The 22,967-nt window shown below is 36.9% G+C and overlaps 1 protein-coding gene across 10 annotated transcripts in view; it reads right to left on the minus strand.

Moving 5' to 3' along the window:
* Positions 1–22,967, minus strand: part of slc24a4a (solute carrier family 24 member 4a) — a 104,726-nt gene that overhangs the window by 57,065 nt on the left and 24,694 nt on the right. For all 10 annotated transcript variants that reach the window (NM_001017770.2, XM_087288998.1, XM_087288996.1 and 7 more), the window contains 1 exon segment: positions 14,143–14,256. In NM_001017770.2, coding sequence (NP_001017770.2) covers positions 14,143–14,256 — 114 coding nt within the window.

A 22,967-nucleotide genomic window follows, 5' to 3' on the forward strand; every position in this document is an offset into this window, starting at 1 on the left:
TTACGTGACATTTATTGCCATATTGAAAGCAGCTGCAGATTGTTTACCTCAGATCTTGAAATTAAAATAAACATTTCAAAATGAACACTAGAATTGTGATTTAGTGCAAACCAACAAACATCAGTCACTCAACATGTACTTTTAATAATGTGAAACGGAAGCCAGCTAGTGAAGTGCTATGCAGGTTAACCTCACTCCTCTGACCTCAAAACACGCTTGAGGCCATGGTCTTTAGCCTCCTTGTAAGAACAATCAACTCCCATGCAAAGAATTGCCAACCCGATCTCCGCTCAGAGCAGGTTGGGTGCAGTGGGACCAGTGGGTTCCACATGAGGGCTCGTCCGGGATGGGAATAAAGTTTAGGGGGGTGAGTGTAACAGAGGCCAGCTAGTAAAGTGCTATGCAGGTAAACCTCGCTCCACTGACCTTAAAGGGTCACGAAACACCAAAACACATTTTTTAAGCTGTTGACAGTCGTATGTGTCACACATTGCTATAAACACTATTATGACACATTTATTACACTAAAAAGTTTTTGCGTTATTTCGAGCAAATTCGTACTTCCGGTTTGAAACAAATTTTTGAAGCTGTGTCACGGCCTTGAGATCTTAGCGTGTATTCCAGCGTGTGGACTGAATGTCTGCACCAGGGCGTCCCGTATTACGTCTCTGAATGTGTTGCATTGATTCATGAGTATAGCTAGGTTCAATCCAATCAGCTCGCGCCATTATGTATGCGCTGCAACTTCATTAATATGCATGATCGCTTTTATAGACTGTACCTGAAACAGAGCTCAGACGGCAGAGAGACAACACACATTGTGTTGCCAAAAGTTGTGGGAAAAGAGTAAGAATTGTTTGGAGATACAGGTCGCCAGTGTTGCTTTCATAATGTGAAGGTTTCGTTTTATTTTCTCTCTATGAGAGGGCTGCTGGACTCACGCGTGGATCAGTGTACGCGACGCGCGACTGAAAAGCGTTTATTTGGCTCATTTTTTACTCGAGAGCATTTCTCATCAATGGTGAGATCCGGATTTGCTGCTTGTCTCCTTTAAAAAAAGACGCAGCTCCAGTATGTGTCGATTATCCGGTCTACAGATTCGGTAAGTGTGTGCAATCAGTGCCCTTTCTTTGTTCATTCAGACGGCAAAGTTATAGTTCGTATGGTCAGCAGTACTCTTTCAGTGTTTAAAGACAGACCTTAGTCAAAATGATTTCTAAGTTACTTAGTTTACAATACGTTAATATCACTACAATATTGAAAGATCCGCTGTAAATGCTGCTCTCTGTGTGTAAACACGTGAGCACTGTAAGCAAACTTTTGCCAACTGTCGTGTTGAATTTTCGCCACATTTTGTGACAGAATAGTCTACACACACGGCTTTCTGACCTACTGAGTGCATAACTGAGTTTTTTTTCTCTTATACGACGTGCGGTATCAAACATTCCACTGTCATTAAACACACTGTCTCTCTCCCCTGTGTGTGTGTTTGTTTTTCCTCAGTCAGAAGCGCGTGCACAAATGGCAACTCGCATTTAAATTCAAACAATCCCCAGTTTCCCTCCACCAACACTCCCACCCAAACAGAGCGAGACACACCCACTTTCCTGACTTTTTCCAAACTAGAGGGGTGAAAACATCCTGCTGAAAGGGGGGTTTCATGGCCCTTTAAAAGGTGCTTTACCGATAGACGCTAGAGACCATGGTCTTTAGCTGCCTTGTTAGAGCTACCGACTCAAATACAAAGAATTCGCCAGTTCGTTCCCAGCTTAGACGGGGTTGGGTGCAGTAGTACCGCTGGGTTACAAATGTTAAAAGAGGTTTAATAAGTATGAACTAGATTCTAACACCATGTCTAACTACACACAACGTAGCAACACAAAAAATATTTTCCATTTTAAAAAGAACTTTTGTATCAAACATCAGCGATAGAGATGCACAAAATTTATAAATGTTTTCCATTTCCACGATGTCGCACCAGAAAAACAATATACTGCTGTCAGGATCACCTCAGGTACAGTTATACTTGTGTTAAAGTATAATGTGTTAAATGCTACCAATAAGAGTTTAAATACCATTTAAATGTAACACTTATTGCCATACTACTGAAAGCAGCAGCCGCAGCAGAAAAAAACAAACAAACCAACCATCGGTTAAAAAATATGAAAATCAGAACTATGACTCAACATAAACCAACAACATCAGTCACTTTGTAGCCTATTATTGTTGTTAAAAAGCCTTTACCGTTTCATTGGGAGTTCAACATTTCTGTCATGTCACATCGCATTTATTGCAGACAACCAAACTGCTTGTTGTTGGAATCTTGTCAGATTACGTGTTGTTAGGACATGGCGTAATTCTTATATTTTCAATGAAGTGCAGGGAGTACTGTATTCAGGGATTCTGAAATGGTTGTATTTAAATTTTTCTGTCACGTTACATCTGGTGCAGACAGTCAAATTTCTTGTCGCGTTGTGGGTTATGGCAGTGTCACACAGCATGCGTTTTTTTGCATCGTTGTGCTCTGCTTATGTGCCTTGCACTCCTCATATTTTAACTGCCTGCGCCACGTCACGTTTTTGCCCTTGCACATTATGCGCTCTCGTTTGAAATGTCAACTCTCAGCAGAAAAAGCATGTTACGTTAGTCGTGTCATTTTCCAATCAAATTAAAGCAGAGGTGCAGTTTCCATTGAATCACAAATCTTGAATATCACAATATTATTAAAATTTTAAATTATATAAATATCAACAGCAACACTCGCGCACATTACGCAGCTGATTCAGTTGTCTAGTGACATAAAATCTGTTCTTCTTTTTTTTCTTGTCAACAAAAAAAGGTAGTGTGGCGCGCCTGACGGTTTTAGAATGGAAAGGCGCGTTTGGCCCCTTACAATGTATGCTGCTCAACTAATTTTTATATTTGTAATATTTACGTTAAGGGTGTCACACACCGGATGCACCGATCAGTGCCGCGACACAGCGCACACATGACAGTTGAAAGTATCGCACAACAGACGCGCTCCTTCGCATGCTATTTAAAAATGAAACAAATCAGATGGCACTCTGTGGCGTGGCAGAAATACGAACAGTGTCCTGAGTCATGGCTGGGAGCCACGACAGCTGCCGACTTGTGGCACCGGTGTTTGTACTCCGATAGAAACCTATGTTTAGAATTCTGAAATGCATGGCGCTGCGTAGCGCAGCCCTTTGCGCCACCAAGTGGCACCTTTGGTGTGCTACCTGCTTTATTTGCTAATTAAAAACAACCTAATGTGGATTTTTTTTAAACTCTGAATCTCAGTGTCATTTTGAAAGCTGCCACTGTTCTGCAGAGGTTGCATTTTTGGGTGCATTTGCATACATTGAAGCAACCTTCAAGAAACTAAAAATGGTGCATTTTCCACCGATGCAACCCAGTGCTGAAATAAAAGTGAGGAATCTGGCAGAGAGCAGGTTATAGACACCAAAACAAAGACCTTTTAAAGAAGAATAACTGACTTAAGCAGTGTTTATGAGAGTAACAAGTATGTTCCCTCAGCATCTTTCTTAAATATCTGCAAACATATTATGCTAATGAAAGAGTCAAAGAGCACAAACAGCACCTTTTAGCCTGTTTTTGCTGTATAAGCCTCTTGTCTATTGACAACTTTTTCTTGTGAATCAAAAACATTTTCGAAACTAAATGTGCAAAAAGTATGTTTTGATCTCAAACAGATCAGAGCAGAGCCGTCATTTATTTACATAATTCTTTCATCAAACCATCAAAACAACATCTTCAGTAACTGCATAGAACAAACAAAAATAGCAACTCAGTTGGAGATCATTATTGCAGGAGAGCAAACTCAGAAGCCTCAATCAGGTGGGATGAGCAACTGTATAACACAAACCATGTTGAGTTATTAAAAACAAACCCAACCCAAGACAAGCCGACCCTAGTGTGACCCTTATTTATTTTCAAACTGGAGCTAAGGAATGGGTCAAACAGTTGTTGTTTTGTTCTTCATTTTTTGGGCAAAAAGAAGATCAAAAAAAGCTGTGATTTTTTTTTTTTTTTTTTGGAACACACCCAACCATGATGTGGTAGGCGGGGGTTATAAAAGTGTCATGCTGCTCATGCATACCCTTAAACACAACAATGGCAGCTGAGAGAGAGTTTCATAAACATCTGGCAAACAGCCTTCTCCAAGAGAAGCCCAACTGTGTTGCGACACATTTTTATTTTCTTTTTATTTGCTGTGGCCTAACTGAACGCTTTTTAGAATTTGTCTGGATCAAGGAGTGTACATCAATGACGGGGACATGAAACGACTGAGCTGGCTTATCAAACACCAGGAAGTAACTATGCATACAGCCCATTAGGAGCCCATCTAATGCAAACTCTCCATTTTGATCGACTGACTCTGATGCAAAATGAACAAGCTGATTTTATTCAGTCTGCTAGGAAAGAGTGTTTACAACTTTCCAGCCCACTATGCATGAGCCCTTTAAAGGAAAACGCAAGCCCTGCATTTGCATGGCAAAAAGTTCTTAAAAGATATCTGAGAGGCTCTTAGTAGCATACTAAGCATGGGTGTACTTCAAAATGATCAAAAAGGCTGAGTAACAATATACTTTTTAAACACACCCAACCAAGCTGTGGTAGATGGTGGTTATAAATTTGTGAATAGACATTCACAAAAGAACAGATTCATAAACTTCTGGCAAACAGCATTCTTCTAGAGAAGCCCCCACCGAGTCACATTTTTATCTTTCATTTGCTGTTGACAGACAAAAAAAATGGCACCAGTGGTGTGCACAAACTCATGGAAAAGATGGAGCAACGTAATCGGCTTCTTGTCTGGCATGTGACCCCCTCTGAATCTTTACAATCTCTCTGTGAATGATCATACAGGTGCAGATACAACTGTACCAGCTCTGCTACTAGTGTATTCATGCTAGTGTTGTTGTTTTGTATGATGTTCTCCTGTCTGACTGCTGTGAAATGAGGAGAAGGATATAAACGGATGTCGGAGCCAGCTCCAAGTGGGCAGTACTAACCTGGAGTTTTCATTTTATTAATGTCTTTTTCATGACACAGAGTCCAACATATTAAGTTTTATGAATGTCTATAGTACACCTACCCTAAAAACAACCTCACAGTCACCTTTGTGTTTTATTATTGTCTCCTACACCTACAGCAACCAAGCCCATTTAGGGCATAAGTCCCCCCCCCCCTCCACATCTTACATTATACATTCTTTCCAAATAGAGATATAAAGTCATCTGGTGAAATTGTATTGATAATCGCAATATATATTGAAAAATAAAATATCGCAAATGTTATTTTGTCCTATATTGTGCAGCCCTACTCTACATCTTTATTATTATACCTGTAGTCTGCTGTTGTTTAACATTTAGAATGATTTTTAGAACTCTTTATCATCATTCTATTAATAGTTATTGTGTTTTGTGTGAACAGACTTTTATCAAGTTCATTCGGTTAAAAGCTATAAGCCAAATCTAACCCTTCTCCAAGGCACTGAAAGCTTTAGACCAAACCCACATGGGTGAGACATCAGGATTTCCTATTAAAGTAAACCTGTGATCACTGTAGTGTGCACTCCTAGAAAACTAAGTGTTGACATTTAAAACATGCCATGATGTGATGTATATGGGTTGGGGTGTGACGCTTTTTAGAATTTGTCTGGTTCAAGGAGTGTACATCAATGACGGTGACATGAAACGCCTGAGCTGGCTTATCGAAAACCAGGAAGTAACTATGCATACAGCCCATTAGGAGCCCATCTAATGCAAACTCTCCATTTTGATCGACTGACTCTGATGCAAGATGAATGAGCTGATTTTAATCAGTCTGCTAGGAAAGAGTGTTTACAAGTTTCCAGTCAACTATCCATGAGCCCTTCAAATGAAAATGCAAGCCCTTTATTTGCATGCAAAAACTCCTTAAAAGATATCTGAGAGGCTCTTAGTAGCAAACGAAGCATGCTATATGTAGGTGAAATAATTGCAACTTTTTGATGGATGAAAATTAGGATCACAAAGTGCTTAAGTGTTGTCTGAACAAGCTTTCACAGAGACTGCTGAATCAGTACACAAGTTTGCGCACTGGCTTATTATTATCATTGATTTCACATTTACCTGCCTCTAAACATTGCTAAGCTCAAACTCTGGTTGGTTGCTTTTTATGTCCATCGGACATGCTTTTCCTCCCTAAGAGTTTTATCAAACCCACAGCTACACATATCATTGCAACATATCACATTTACTCTGAGACCATCTTGTGTCTAATTTACTGATAACGATTTGCAAAAGAACTTGATTTAATCTGAGAAGAGGCATTAAACCTCTTAAGAGAAGCTGCATGAATTCACTCATTATTCACCTACAATTACATAGAGTAGTCTGGGTAGTCATGTGGACTGTTGATGTCTACAGCCAGGAATGAACAATGGTTTAAAAGAAAACATGAGATGTTATTGGGCTGCTGTTCTGATGGATTTTGGACTCAGGCCACCGCAGAACTGGGCTGGAGCTCAAATGAAACTAAGAGCTGTACAGAAATATCAGCAGTTTTACCACAGGGAGACTTTTCTGCAAAATAAACACTAAATGTTGACTGGATATGCTCAATCTCTAAGGGTTGGCTTTTTTTAGGTAATGGCACTCAGAAAATATTCGAATTACTAGATAGATATAATTTAATGAGGGTTTCTGAAATTAAACCTATATCGGTGACAGCCTTACAAAAAGTTCCAAAAGCTTTAGGTTAAGAGCTAGCCTGACTGCTAGAAGTTAGCAATAATTTTGTGATTCATATTAGACCACTATACATTTTTATGCAACTATGAGTAGTTTAAAAAAAAAATCTGATAATTTACTTGCAAGACAGCTGGCTTTCGTAGACTTGAAAATGTGAAAATGTAAGCAAACAAATATAGTAAAATGCCACTATTTTCATAAAGATGTTTTTCTAGTCATGTAAAATAATAAAATATTTGTTTTGCAGGTAGAAAATAAGATTAGGTTTTTAATATCAGGTTATTTTTATACATCAAACTATAAAAGATGATGTAAACTTGTGAAATAAAAAGATTGGGATCTCTGAAGATCATTTGTTCTTAAGATTCCTGCAATTTAGTTAAAATAACTCCTGCTCTAAGAGAGCCTTTGAATTTTTTATGTGGCCAATGTAAAAAATGGCTGTGTTTTCAACGGTAAAAAACTGTAAAGATGCTACAGTACAAATTTGTAACCTGGTTAACGATATGTTTCCTTATACGGCGAAAACCTGTAAATTGACTTTCCCAGAATTCCCTTTATGGCACATCACTATTTATGCTTTTTGTTGACATTACTATGCATCTTTTTAGTTGTTTCCCCATCAGTTATGTACATTAGAGATTTTTGTTACATCTAATGTTGATAAACAATGTTTATTTCATGACTTTAATTTTATGCGTGTTACCATACTGGTGTTTAATAACTGTGTGAATGACACTGAGCACCTTCTATATGCTGATACTCTTTTCTGCGTGTGGGGAAAGTTGATTGTGAAGAGCATTGGTTCATTATGTAACTTCCTCATCACCACCTGCCTGTGGGTATGCTAACGTGTCTAACTGTGCAACAAAAGATGTGTAGATGTTGGTAATTCAAAATGCAGACATATTACCTCTATAAAATGAATAAAATACGGTAGTTTACTGTAAAAATGAGAAATTACTTTTACGGTTTGTACCGAATTTTTAACTGTAAAGTACTGGCAACCACAGCTGCCGTTTTTTTTTACCGTAAATTCTACGGATTTATTTTTTACAGTGTAGTCTTTACTTTGCTCTTTGATTTTACTTGGAGTGTCAATTAGGAACTATATCAGACCAAAATTTTACTGGGAGTTCAAAATGGCAATCTGGAAAAGTTTGCTGTGACTGGTAAACGCATTCGGAATACCATTAGTCAGAGGCCATTTTTTTTTTCTCCAGGTAAATTTTTTATTCAGCCTAAGATCAGATTTCCTTGGGTAAAAGTAAAAACACAGAAACCCTGCTTTATACAGTAGTATTAATCCACAAAAATCATAAAATGTATTTACAGTATGTAGAGTACAAAGCACAGATCAAATCGCTTAAGTCAGCATTTGGTTATTGGGTTAATATCGTTTTAAAACGGAAGTTGTTTTACAACCAGACACTTCAACATGAGGTCAAATTTGACTTTTTATTGTTATCAATAAGACCAGCTTCATAGTATTTTGTGTTTGGAAATGTTTTTTTTTTATTATTATTATTATTATTGTAGTATTTGTTTATATACACTGCCTGACAAAAGTTTGTTGTTGAACCCAGATGCGAGAGCAACAAATAGAAACTTGACTTCTAGTAGATAACTAAGAAAAGTGGCATAATGGCGTAGATTTGCAGAGTGGATGGCAACTTCAACAGCCTGAGGTATCAAGACATGTGTGCTGTCCATTACATTACAAACCACAGGAGAGGGCAAAATCTTTAGCAGGATAGCGCTCCTTCTCATACCTCAGCCTCCACATCCGCGTTTCGGAAAGCTAAAAAGGTCAAGGTAATCCAGGATTGGCCAGTCCAGTCACCAGACATGAACAATATTGAGCATGTCTGGGGTAAGATGAAGGAGGAGGTATTGAAGATGAATCCAAAGATTCTAGATGAACTCAGGGAGTCCTCCAAGAACGCTTTCTTTGCCATTCCAGATGACTTTGAAGTTATTTGAGTCATTGCAGAGGTTTATAGATGCAGTCATCCAAGCTCATGGGAGTCATACACAATATTAATTCTTTTTCCACTGCAAAATGATTCTATATTCTATACTGTGCATTATTTTCATTAAGTGACAAGACTTTTGTCTAAGCAAAGTCAGACCTTACAGTCCCTATTAAAGAATTTTAAAAAAATCAAAGCATGATCATTTTTCTTTTTCTTTTTTTGATAAAATAAGTGTAATCTAGAGGACTTTGCCTTATATAAGCCACTTCTGATAGCAAATGTTCAACTAGAAGTCAACTTTATTTGTTGTTCCTAAAACTTGGATAGACAAGACTTTTGTCAGGTAGCATATGTATATTAGTGTATACTAATACTAACACTAATAAGTAAAAATAATCAGAATATTGCCAAAATCACATTCTAAAATGTAACTGTGCAAGTGTATTTAAGCTTAGTCAGTGACAACAGTGACTTTGCTGCTGCGTCTAGTGTCAGGCAATCAATAAACCCACACTCCACAGCACTGTTCAATAGAATTCTAACAGCGAGTTTCAGTTTCTCTTCCGTTTATCATGAATCCACTGCAGGATACAGATAGCAAAGGGATTCCAATTTAAAATATTTGAATATTGATAAAAGAGTGAGCGAATACACCAGGGTCTCTTGAGTCAAAAGATTGAGAATCAATACATTAACAGAAATCACTGAGGTATGTTTTTTTGCAAGTCAATAGATTTGCAAGTTCCCACAGGAAGAATGAAGCAGTGAATGTGGCAGATGAGTCATACGTAATGTCAGTTTTGTTAACACTACCTTTGAAAGCAATTAGACCGAGCTAACATCTTCAATTCCTAAAAGGAATAAACACCGCCACATTAAAACATTGCATCAGCGTTGCACTGCAGCAGTAAGAAGGGCTCTTTGCAAACTCTCACAAGCAGTTTGGCAGAAATATGCAAGCAAACGTTTCACGATTGTGACAGGCGAAGTGACCTCCACCTGGCCTTCAGCTCCGAGGGTTGCTGACAGAGATGGACAGATCTCATCTTTCTTCTCCCTTCTCACTCATGTAGCTGGCAAAGGCCTCAGATCACCGCTCGCTCACATTCTGGCTGGAAGCAGCGAGGCTAAGATCCACAATGTCAGTGCGCGGCGTACCGCTGAGCAAATCTGCCTGAAAGCTGTGCTGTTCCTTTGCTCCCAGAGACATTGAAACATTCATTACGGGCACAGAGCAAATTGAAAGGGCAGATTCCATCAGCCCGTGATGACAAACTTCACCCGGCTCACGACTCTAATAGAGACTCAACCCCTGAAACGCTCCGTAATCTCACATCGCAGTGCACGTGGGGTCACGCACACCGAAGTGTGGCGTTTGGCAAATAAGAGCTGCTTAATGAGAAAACCCCCTAGCGCCGAGATGCCAAGGCTCCCAAGACGCATTCGAAGATCTGGCCTCATCTTCCCCGGCAACTCCTATGGTCACAGCAATGTTGAGGGAACAAATGTCTAAAAATAGCTTCCCTGATGCCATTTATAGAAAGCGCAAAGCAGAGCCACAGATCTATTTCTCTCATGATCGCAAACACTTCACTTACAATTCTTTTGTCTTTCAACAATGCTGCCCCGAGCGCTAAAGATTTCAAGTCAGAGGAGCTTAAATTAATGTTTTTTTTCAATGAGCTGGCAGGACCAGGCTTCCATTCCCCTGACGTTTTCATGCATAGATTTCGCTCGAGATCTGTGTCTTTATCAGCGTTGTCATGTCAATATCTGCAACAAATGTTAAAGTGTGGATGCACATGATGAATCAAAGTCATTGAGATTTCATCATGTGTGTAAAACTTTCAAAATCAATGATGACGGTCTTCAAAGGAGCAGGTTGCCAAGGCGACTGGCAGGTTTTCGGGTTTTAGTGTTAGGCTCAATTTACACTTCATTGAAAAACATCCCAAGTCAGATATCAACACAAGCCTTGATATCAACACAACCTTGCCTAACTTCATAGGTCATCAATGAAAGCGAACAGATTTTTATAAAATACTATAGGAAAGTCAAAAGCATATGCCATTTTATGATACATAAAAATAATAAATAATATTTACATCTCTGAATATAAGCAGATGCTTTCTTAACTGACATTTTCACATTTCTGCTGCAGGTCTATTTGGTTACTGAGACAGAAGAGTGCAGCACATATTTACATACTCATCTAAATATTGCTCTCTGCAGCGTGGATGCCATCTGGATTATTAGTGTACTTCAAGCTGCAGTACTTTGGAGTTCTTTGTAGTGTTTGTGCTTCATGTTAAAACTAGTGTTTTTTTTTTCTTATTATCATACTTTTGGAGAAGGGTTGCCAACATAAAACCAATATATTTTAACAGCAAATGTATTTTTGTTTGCATAATGTTAAAAAAATTAAAAATATATTAAACTGGTCATCCAGAGTCTATTTTTAAGGCTTGGTTGTGTTTATGAGGTGCAAAACGTTGTGTGCGTATGCCTTATTTGTAAATAATAATAATAAATAAATAAATAAAGTTATTTTTTCATATATCTTACTTTGGATTATATGCTGCTACTCAGCTGAAATGAAATCGACTATTAAATTTCCTAGTTCCTCCGAAAGCCTGCCCCCAAGAGGCTCTGATTGGTCAGCTAACATGATGTGATTCGTGGATCGGCTTCATATCACCAGGAAGCGTCATGCATCTTCTAGCTAATGCTTTGCCGTTGTGTAAATACTGTCATTCAGTGTAACTGTTAGCTGTATCAGTTTGAGCCTGAATCAGACATAAAATGAAGAGGACACAACTGAACCTCATGCCTGCTCTCTAAAATAAAAATCACACAAGAGTCTTTCATACATATTCGGGTTATAAGCATGTGTAAGTAATATGAAACGTTCACACATTTTTTGTGAGTTATTTGAGTTGTATAAAGCAGGGAAAGTGGCTGCATAGAGAGACACACTGCAGCGCTGCTGAAGATTGTGGGTATTTACAGTGGTTTAACGGATAAATATGAATTTGTAGCTAAATTGACAACAGTGCCGAACATTTCTCGTTGTTTACTTCCTTGCTGCTACAACATACCGTTAACGATAGACACTATGCATGTAATATAAAAATTTTTATTAGTTAAAATTGATCCAAGTTGTGGCTAACAATCTACAGCTTCTTCTGGAGCAGCTCCTTTTTTGAGGAGTTTTAGCTGAATCCAGCACTGAACTAGGAGAGATTCTGGAAGTTCTTCTATGTCTAACGCTAGAGCTATGTATTTTTTATAATTCTCTGGAAAATAAAAATATTAAATTGTAGTTACTTCTGTCTTTGTGTCGTCTCCTTTGGAAGCCCAAATACAGAAACGGAAGAAGCTATGTGAAAATAGCAGCGTTTGGATTTTCATGGCATTTCAGTTTTCTCTGCTATAACATAACAGCACCTCTGGCCACGCCCCTTCGCTGCGTGGGGGTATGCATGTAACCTGAAGGGTTTATGACTTCATTAACCTGGATGTATTTTATTTTTTTGTTCTCAAACTTTGTTCGCAGTAGGCTTTGCTAACCTAGATCTGTAAAAGTTAATGTCTCCCTTTACATTGAACTGTGAGCATCTTACATTCAGAGATGTTGTTTATGTTCACACATCTATATTACGCATGAACGTAAGTTTAAAAATATGACATTGTAGTGGACCACCCCTTTAAAAAAAATCCACCAGCCTCACTAGTAAATTTAAATTCCTGAATCATTGCACTGACAGTGTCTTCTCTAAGGCTGCATTTACACTGCAGATCTTAATGGTCAATTCTGATTTTGTGACTGTATCCGAGTATATCAAGTGTAGTAGTGCAACAGGATTATGTTTGTTTGATTTCTTTTTTTTTTGTAAACCAACAATGCTGTGTGTGTGTAAACCATTATTTAAAACAATCATTCTTTGAACAACTTTAACATTCATTAATTAAAACAGTCAAAATATATTCAACCATGTAGTAGAGCAGGCAAAAAAAGGGTGGAAATCTCAAGAAATTTATGGGAATTAATAATAGATTTGTGAAAATTCATTGCTCAGGGATCATGTTACCCTAAGGACTGACTGGATTTTCATTATATAAATAGATGATACTTGGTACATTAAAACAGAAAATCATTGTAATAATATTATTTTGCAATCACACGGTTTTGTTCTGTATTTGATCAAATAAATGCAGGCTACATGAAAAAAAGAAACTTTTCAAAAAAATAAAATAGTAGTGGCCACACTTTACCATTGCTGTTCTTCAGTATGATAATAAAAAGCTATCAATAACTATGTTTCCATCCAAATATGCAAATTAATTTTATGTGCAAAACTGGATGGCATAAACGATGTGCGAATAAAGCAGCGTTTCCATCCAATGAGTCAAAGAGAACAAAATAGTCACTTCCTGATTAACTGGTGCTAAATATCAACAGTAAAATGGAATTTGCTGCGATAGGAGAAGCTTAGTGAATCTTTTCTTCATTTAATAAATGTCTCAGAAGGCAATCCCGACACGCGGTAAACTCGCGGTGGCGTTTGAAGGTGCGAGAGGCGGAGCACAGACTCTATTCTAGAGGTAATAAATAATATAATAACACTAATACTGAAACAGATAAGGTGCTTTAGAATGACCAAAACAACCTCTTAGATGATTTAAAGTGTGCTCAGCCTGCTGGCTTGTCCACACATTTTTACCATCACATAATCTCTCATGACAAAATCACATTTTTTTAATGCGCATACTGGAATTTGTTTAGTAAAAGTGTCTACAGTACATTGTAGTTTATGCGCATCTTTTCTTATCAAATAAAAAGTTCAACCTACACACTTTTGCAAGTTTTTCATGCACATAATTTATGCACATCTTGGCATTTCCATCAACCATTCTTTTATACTCGTATCCAAAATGCGCATAAAAATAGATGATGGAAACATAACTAATGAAATAGTGCAAGCTCTTATTAGGATTTTTGGATTACTGGCTGGCTAGCTACAGAACAAATACATTGGAATTTACTAGTTAACTATTGATAAAGTATTGATGATAAATACCCACAATTTGATGTGGTTCACACGAGTAACATCAAAACCTACTTGAATTGCATCAGGAATTCACGCAGCCTTATGTCCAGCTCCGTCGTGTACTAGTAGTGTATAAATTTAGAGGGTTAAACAAGTTGCCTAATGTAGAGCACTACTATGACACCTTTTAATGCTTTTTACAGTACAGCTTGTGATTATAACCCTGTATTAAACAAACAAACAAAAAACAGATGACTGCGTGAATTAAAAGCTGCAGCCCTTTCTGGGATGCTTTTTGGTGTGGCGCCCTGCCATGGCAGAATGAATGTAGCGGAAACACTGTCGATGCATCACCTGGTGCTGTGCAGTTCTTCTCTTGCGTCTCGTTGTCTCCCACTGTGGCCATGAGCCTTCGACCCAATCGATCGCTGGAAGCAGCAAATCCCTCCTGCATAACCAGTCCATGACCTGTGAATAAATATACATGCATATATGAGTTACTTATAATTTAGGCCTTGAAATCTGTCTGAAAAAGGATTTGTGTGGTGTCATTATTGTTAGTATATTGTCATATCAAAGTAATTTGAGGTCTTTTATAAGTCCAGCATGTCATCTTGCATGGCATTTCACATCAAGTATCCGAACACTCATTATCATCAAGGGATGGTTTACAACTTGGAGCTAATTAGCTAAATTACGTGTCAGTTAGGCTTGGGGTTGGTTTGTGATACAGCAGCCTTGATCTGCTGGGCTTTCTGAATCAAATTTCCTGCAGGAAGTGCATTGTATCATGTTAAAGAACCACAGGGGTATTTATTTTTGGAAGAAAAAAAGATATAAAAAAAATAGTGTGTGAAGACTCAGCCATGCATACTTCCCTAACAGCTAGAGCTTGAATTAGGATTTCATGTCTCATATATTTTGCCTGCGAGTCTATGCTTCAGCCGTTGCTTTCAGCACACATCACTTTTTCATGAGGATATGCAGCGGGCTCCAAAAAACAGGATAATCACATTTATCTTGTTATGAAACTATGCATGGCAGACATTTAGCGGAACATATTTACGGGACAGTTGGCATTAGAGCTGAAAATCATTGAACACATTGTGTTGATTCATGTTATTAAAAGAAAGTGTTCACCCAGCAATGAAAACTGACACAAATTGTGCCTCTTTCTGTGTAGCATGAAAGAAAGCATAACACACAATGACAAGCCAGCTGTGGTCATTACTTGAGTTGACAATGTGCTGTATTTTGTAGGATTTTCATGACATTTAATTCTATAGACACATGGGCATCTGGATTCTCATGTCATCTGATAACTGTATGAAAAAATAAATATAAATTTGAGTTTCCAGTGTGCGAATTTCATTATTAGTATGCTATCATAAAATGATCAAAGTAATGCACAAGTAAACTCTTGTTCTGAGATTGATTACTTCAAACACGGCGCAAAAAAACCTCCTCATGATCGCATCTGCAACTAGTACATGCAAGTCTGTTCATTCATAATCTATGTGCGAAGTGAAAGTGTATTTTTGTGTGAACTATTTAATATATCTGCATAATTTTCCAAATTAACTTTCTCTGAGTGTTTTATAATGGACGCGCACCCATACAGGAGGATCTAGTGAGGCTCAATGGTGAACCTGATGAGGACCATGTAGGTCGAAACATTCTTATATATTCTTATTCTTTTGTTTTAGATCGAGCATCTGCCTTTGAGAATCTTAGATGTCCACACATTTCTGTTTCAATGGTGTTTCTGCCATAAAATGTCAAATAAACTTGCATATGAGCTTCAGACGTGCTCTGGTGGAACGGTTCACCTTTTCTGTCAGCAATCTCCCAATAATATCCAGCTGCAAACTCAACCGCCAGCAGATCGACGCATTTCAACAGATTAACGCCCCATTTACACAGGGTGTCAGCGACAATGCCTCACATTCACTTTGCCGAACTCCATTGTGGATTTGTCTGCGCCGCTTCAGGGGTGTTGCTCACTGCAGGGGTGGGGAACTTCTCAACTTTTTAAAAGCCAATGGATGCATCAGCCAATCAGATCGCTTTATGCAAATATACCAGGTCAGACAGTAGTCAATTGCAGACTAGTTTCATTGGCTAACGCTGCTTTGACAATCACTTCAACCCCAACTTCAGACACGCCCACTGTCAAGCGTTGATGCTGAAGCCCCATGTGAACTGGGCGGTGTTTTATGCCCTATTAAATGGGGCGTCAGCGTCAATGCTTCCCATTCACTTTGAATGGGTGACGTCAAGTGTTGCCGAACTGAATTGTGGATCCGTTGGCGCTGCTTCAGCGATGTTGCTCGCTGCAGAAGTTCGGGATTTCTCAACTTTAAGCAACAACGAAAGCATCAACCAGCTTTATGCAAATATCTCAGCTCATTTAGTAGTAGATTGCGAACTAATTTCATTGGCTGACGCTGATATTTTACTTGTATATATAAATTAAAATAAAATTCAATATTTCCTTTTATAAAATGCGGATAATAAATAAAAGAAGGCACAACAAAAGTACAATATATTTGTTAATAAATAAGTGGTTTAAATGAGCATTTCATACAAACTTTTTAGAGAAAAAAAAACAGGTGGGCCTTCAAAAACTGATCAGAGAAAGAAGCGGGCCCCGAGGTTAAAAAGGTTGAGAATTCCCATCTTATTTGATGCTCATTTTGCAACAGAACTTAGCATCAAAAATGCTATGTATCACCTGAGACCTCATCAACTTCTACAAGGTGTCAAAACACCACCAGGAATTCCTCAGGCACACAAACTGTTTCGAACACCAGTATTTAATTGTAACAAAGACTATAAAATATACAAGACGTGTCACTTGTATAGTTTTGATAGGGAAAATACAAGTCAATGTGGATGCTCTAGGGCAGTTGTTCTTAAACTCGGTCCTGGAGATCCAGTTTACTGCAAATTTTAGCTCCAGCACACCTGCAAGAATGTTTCTAGAGAGCCTAGTAAGAGCTTGATTAGCTAGCCTAAGTGTGTTTGATTAGGGTTGGAGCTGAAATCTGCAAGATACTGAACCTCCAGGACTGAGATTGAAAAGCCCTACTCTAGGGAAAGAAATCCAGCCTTCTAATAAAGGATCCAATCATCGATCACTATAGACTGACGATTCTCCAGAGGAAAGGAGAGGTAGCTATTAGTTCTTTATGACTTGTTTTTGCAGCATCATTGCTTGAATTCTCTGGGGTCAACAAACAGTTTGGAATCTCGATGAATTCCTTCTCACAGACATGGAAAAATATCTACTTTTTAATGAACCAACTAACCTAAAAACAAATGTTCTCTGGTTTTGTAATCTGTATGAAACTAATAGGTCGTCATCTGAAGCTATCTGCCTTCATTATTTTAAATGCAAATACTTTAACGCCCACAAACTTGTAAACAAAGAGGTAGCTGTCATTTTGGGAGGAGGTTTGCCATCAGAAATAAAGTTGGAAGTTACCTCAGAAGGCCGGTACTGTATTACGCGGAAGATGTTAGCTACTGTTTAACATTTAAGTTAGTGATTTCTTTGGTAGTTAATTCACCAAATGACGTCTGGCTGTGTTCATAAAAGATTAAAAGGTTGGTGTCCTCTTTTGTTCTCTTTGGTTGTCAAGCGCATTTGTCGGGCAGCCTGAAAAATTTATCCAAATGCTTATAAATAAAAATTCTTTAGGAAGATGTTTGTTTTCATTGGCGATTCAAAATCTGAAAATTAATCATAAGCTTGAAAAAAAAAAGTTTTGGATAATTGACGTTTTCCTGTTCAAAAAGAAAGAAGCTGCATGCATATCTGAGATGCACAGGGTGAAAAGACTTTAAAGAGATAGTTCACTCAACAATGAATTACACACTCTTTACTTATTCAAAAGCTATTTTTCGATTGAATCCAAAAAAATTATACTTTAAAATAAAGCTGAAACCCTGTAACCACTGACATCCCGACTGAGGAAGTCAATTACAGATTTCCAGCTTTCTTTAAAATATCGGCCATACTTTATTTTGATGATCCATTTATTACATTGCATCTACTGGTCAACTAATTCTCATTAGATTATAAGTAAACTGTTAGGTTGGGGTTAGGGTTTGTGTAAAATGACATGTACTTGCAAAATTTCTCATAGTCAGTTAAATGTCTGTTGAATGTCTGTATCAACAGATATCAAGCAGACAGTCTACTAATACTCAAATGGACCATAAAAAGAAAGTGTTACCAAACTATCTTGTGCTCAACAGCATAAAGAAACTCAAATAGGTTTGGAACAACTTGACGGGGAGTAAATTTTAATTTTTGGGTGAACTATAAAGGGACTTTCTCTGTAATGTGCAACACTGCAACTTTGCAAAGAAAACATGATATGTTTGAGCACTCTGTACTTTTATGGCCACATCTTGTGATAGGTACTGCTTTTGGTTTGTTCAGATGCCTCTGGTTCACAATGCACTTGTATTTTCAGTTTATTTCCAGAAAACAAAGAGTTTCAGTCCTCTTTCTAGATGCACAAGGTTCACACGAGCTCACGCTAATTAAAATGAACCAAACTAACAGTGCAATTGAATAAGAACTGTCTGAACAAATTCTTTAAAATAAAATAAACCTCAAGAAAAATTGCACAAATGAGTTTATTAAAACTTAATCAAACCTGTGAACTGCATTTTTTTTTGTCTGAAGATCAAATTACAGAGCAACTCTAAAACAACAAGCAACAAGTAATCTGATTCATAAATTAACAAGGTGGAGAATCATTTAAATTTGATTCATGAAACAATGATTAGTCATTTGATGAATTGAATCAGTTACTTAATAATATGTTTAACTCAGAGGAAAAAACAGCTGTTGTGCATGAAGCGTGACATATGTTTAGAATTTCAGAACATTTTAAATCCCAAATTATTAACTTAAAACCATGCAATCAGAGTGACTTAATAAACCTATAATTTCATTTAAACCAAATACTGTACAAACAATTATGATCTGATTCAATCGAGGTGTATACACTACCTGACAAAAGTCGTGTCGCCTATCCAAGTTTTAGGAACAACAAATAATAACTTGAAATCTAACTGATCATTTGTTGTCAGAAGTGGCTGATATGAAAGGCAAAGACCTTTATATTATGATTATTTTACCAAAATAAAATATGATCTTGATTTTTAATTATTTAATTAAGACAGGAAGGTCTGACTTTGCTTTGACGAAAGTCTTGTCACTTAACAAATAATGTACAGTATAGAATATAAAGTCATGGTGCAGTGGAAAAAGATTTAATATTGTGTATGACTTCATCCATACATCTCTGCGATGACTCATTAACTCATTAATAAAGTTATCAGGAATGACAAAGAAAGTGTTCTTGCAGGACTCCCAGAGTTTCAAGATTATTTGGATTCACTTTCAATACCTCATTCTCAATCTTACTCCAGACATGCTCAATAATGTTCATGTCTAGTGACTGGGCTGGCCAATCCTGGAGCACCTTGAACTTCTTTGCTTTCAGGCACATTGATGTGGAGACTGAAGTATGATAAAGAGCGCTATCCTGCTGAAGAATATGCCCTCTCCTGTGGTTTGTAATGTAATGGGCAGCACTAGTCTTGATACATCAGACTGTTGATGTTGCCATCCACTCTACAGATCTCTTGTAGTAGGCACCATATTGAATTCTCAAACCATGATTTTTCCTTCACCAAACTTGACCGATTTCTATGATAATCTTGGGTTCATGCAGATTCCAGTAGGTCTTCTGCAGTGCTTGAGATGATTGGGATGGTTGTAAAATAGGACGTGGAAAAGGGGCAGGATTGATCTGTCGTATTGCATTGACATCATCGGAGCCGAAAAAATAAGGTAAGCAGAAAACCTGTTAAATCAAATTTCTGCAATTGGCTTAATCTAAATTAAATGATGTCATGTGATACTGTACGTAGCATTGATGTAGTTAAAAGTATAAGCATTTAAATAATTCGATGAGTTTAAATGTATATATGCTTTAAGTGTTAACCGGTTTGTAAATATTAGGCTAGTTTAGAATAGCTTAGAAGAGTGGTGCAGCCAGGTTAACTGCGAGTGTGGTTTGAAGAAGACTAGTTAAGAGTAGTTTAGTATAGTGAAGTGGTGCAGTCAGGGGAACTGCGAGTGTGGTGCAGCCAGGGGAACTGCGAGTATGGTGCAGCCAGGGGAACTGCGGCTTCGGGTATTATTACGGTTTCGTCATATGGCATTCACTAAGTAGATCAGAACATAAGTTGATACACTTTGACTGTTGCTTGTTTGGTGGAAGGAAAGATCAGATAAGGGCTGTGCTCCTACATTGAATTGAATAGAATTCCATCCTTGGGTGTACTATTCAGGTGACTGCTGTCCCTGTGAATACCGTGATTTTACCTGGGCACAGGTAAACGACGGTTTACCTGAATTTGGACTATAAGGGCGGGAGTCCAGGGACAAGAAAACGGGTGGTCCCGAACAGTCCGGGTGTAAGCCCCAACGTTTTAGGAGGTCCAAGCGTTAAAGACAGCTATAGGGTCAGATTGTAAATAATCTAAAAATAGGGACAGTTTAGTCGCTGACGTTGTGACTGTATGGATAATTTGCTTCACTGAGGTTGTGACTCTAGTAAATACAGAGAAAAGTCGACTGTTAAGGTGTGGTCGGTTAAAAATACATAGAAAAGTCGACTCTGTTGAAGGCGAATGTAAATATACAAAGAAATTGAGACTTGTATAGAGCGCGCATTTTATTTTATGTAAATGTTTGTCTGTTGCGTTAGTGACTAACAGTTAAAATAAGCATAGTATACAGATATTTAGTCGGCTGTATATAAGCGTATATGATATTCAATTAAATTTCATTTAAAATTGTGAAATTTCAGTAATTGTGGAAGTAAAAGAAGTTTACAGGTGAAATTTTATTGTTGGAAGAGGATAAATACATTTTGTTAACTTTGTATGTTGTATAAGTGCAAGAAGGTAATTAGTGTGTGTGAAAAACACTGTAAATGAGGAAGTGAAAGTGTAAAAAATGGATAATTTATTTGATTAAGAATGTGAGCAATAGGGAAAATGTCCCAAACAAAATTAAAAACTCAATGGGACAAGTGGTAAATAATTGGAACTAAGAGAAAATTATTTGGAAAGGAAATGAAAAATAATATATGAGAAGCTTAAATGTGAAAATGAGTAGAGCAATGTTTTAACAGTAAAATTGGCTACAATCTTGAGAAACAGAGAATTTGAGTTTTACAAAGTTAATAACATAGCAAAACGGGGCCACAAGGATGTTGTGGTAGTAAGAAATGGAAACATTTGTTGGAATTTGTAATGTGGCATGATTTTGGCATTTGTTGGAACGGCTGTAGAAAGACAGATGAGGAGAGAAAAAGAGGAAGTGCTCAAGCAGACAATCTTAGACAGACTGACAACAAAAAGGAAGTCAGAAAAAAGGAGCCACTCCTTTTCATGGGGAGGAAACAGTTGAAGTAGGGGCAGAAGAGAGTAAATTATATTAAAAGAGTATATACATTTTTTTTGATCAAATAATGATAGACTTTGGTATAATAATCAGGGATATAGTATAAGTTACTAATTAAACAGATCTATTACAATGCGGTATAAAAAAGACAAGTGAAATAAAGAAATATGGGAAATATACTTATAGTTATATTTGTTGAAATGGAACTTGAAGCTATACGAATGAATATATTAATAAAGAAATTAATTTACTAAACAGAGGAGGATGACTAAAACAATAGACCAGTAGTTGTTGACTAGAACAATAAGGACAAATAAATTAATAATACTAATAGGAAAAATAAAGAGAAATTAAAATGCAACAAAGACCAGCAACTAAAGAAATATTAGAAAAGATACGTTAGAGGAAAAATAATGAGGAAAATGACTTCGAGATGAGCTGTTAAACAGCAAAGAGAAAAAAAATGGCACAAGTCTCTGGTTGATGAAGAGAAAATTTTTAAAAAAAAGTGACTTTGAATTTGCTTAACTGAACAGTTAATGAGCAAATATGTAAGGAAGAAAAAAAAAATGGATAAGGAAAACTTAAAAGCTTAGAATTAAAGAAATCCAAGTTATGGTTTGATAGAAAAAAAGAAGATATGTTTAAAATATATTGAAATATGTTTGAAAAATATTATATACATAGAGAGTAAGGAAGACAGAGATATTAAACCCATGATATAGAAACTAGAAAAATAGTTTCACTTAACACCTTGGGGAAGTAACACTTTGAGGAACTGAGATTTGATGTGAGAGGACAAGACTGAGTTTAGGTGCAAAAACTAAATAGAAAAATAATATTAGTAATAATAATAATGATAAAAAAATTGTTATGACTTACACTGGCTGTTTTCATCTATTAAAGTCAGCTATATAAGACTATCTAAGCCATCATCTAGACTGAGTCAAAGAAAAATCATGGAAACTTAGTGGATGTTAAGGAACAAGATGAAGTGAGTTCAAATTTTTTTACATAAAAAATTAGAAACACCAAGAAGGAAATTGATAACTAAACATTGCATTTCAGATATTAAACAAACATGAGGGGTCAATGCCTGATATGAACCCTGAGATATAGCAGTACACTGTAAAAAATGAATCTTGACGCATGTAATTTTCAATAAAAAATTGATGTGGTCATTAAAAATAATGTGCATATTTTCTTTAAAAAAAAAAAGATATTCTGGATTTATTATAAAATATTGAGAGGATGTCGCTAATATAACTAAGATTTAAATTTCACTTATTTTTTTAACCAAACCAGTGCACTTATTAGGCTTACTTTGAGAAACCAATTAAGCTAATAAAATTGAGGAAAGATGGCTTCACCTTTATTTTAAGAAAATTTACTCAATTTTGTGGATTTAATTGAGATGTTTGTATTTGAATTTCAACAACGGCAGTGATCAGACGACATTTTGAAGGAGCAGATTTACAGCGAGCATGTTAAGAGGTAAGCATTAACAGTTTATCATTTTATTGTCTTAAATAGCCTACGCTCTTTCAAGAAAGACAAATGCTGTTCAAGCTTGTTCAGGAGCTTAGTTTTTGCCATATGATGTGTAAAGGGATACACGGGTTTTTTTTAACCACCCATTCCTATTTCAAATTGATTTGCTTTAATGTTCATTCTGAATTAT

The sequence above is a fragment of the Danio rerio genome, chromosome 17 (assembly GCF_052040795.2).
Source record: "Danio rerio strain M-AB ecotype USA chromosome 17, GRCz13ab, whole genome shotgun sequence".
Lineage (NCBI taxonomy): Eukaryota > Metazoa > Chordata > Actinopteri > Cypriniformes > Danionidae > Danio > Danio rerio.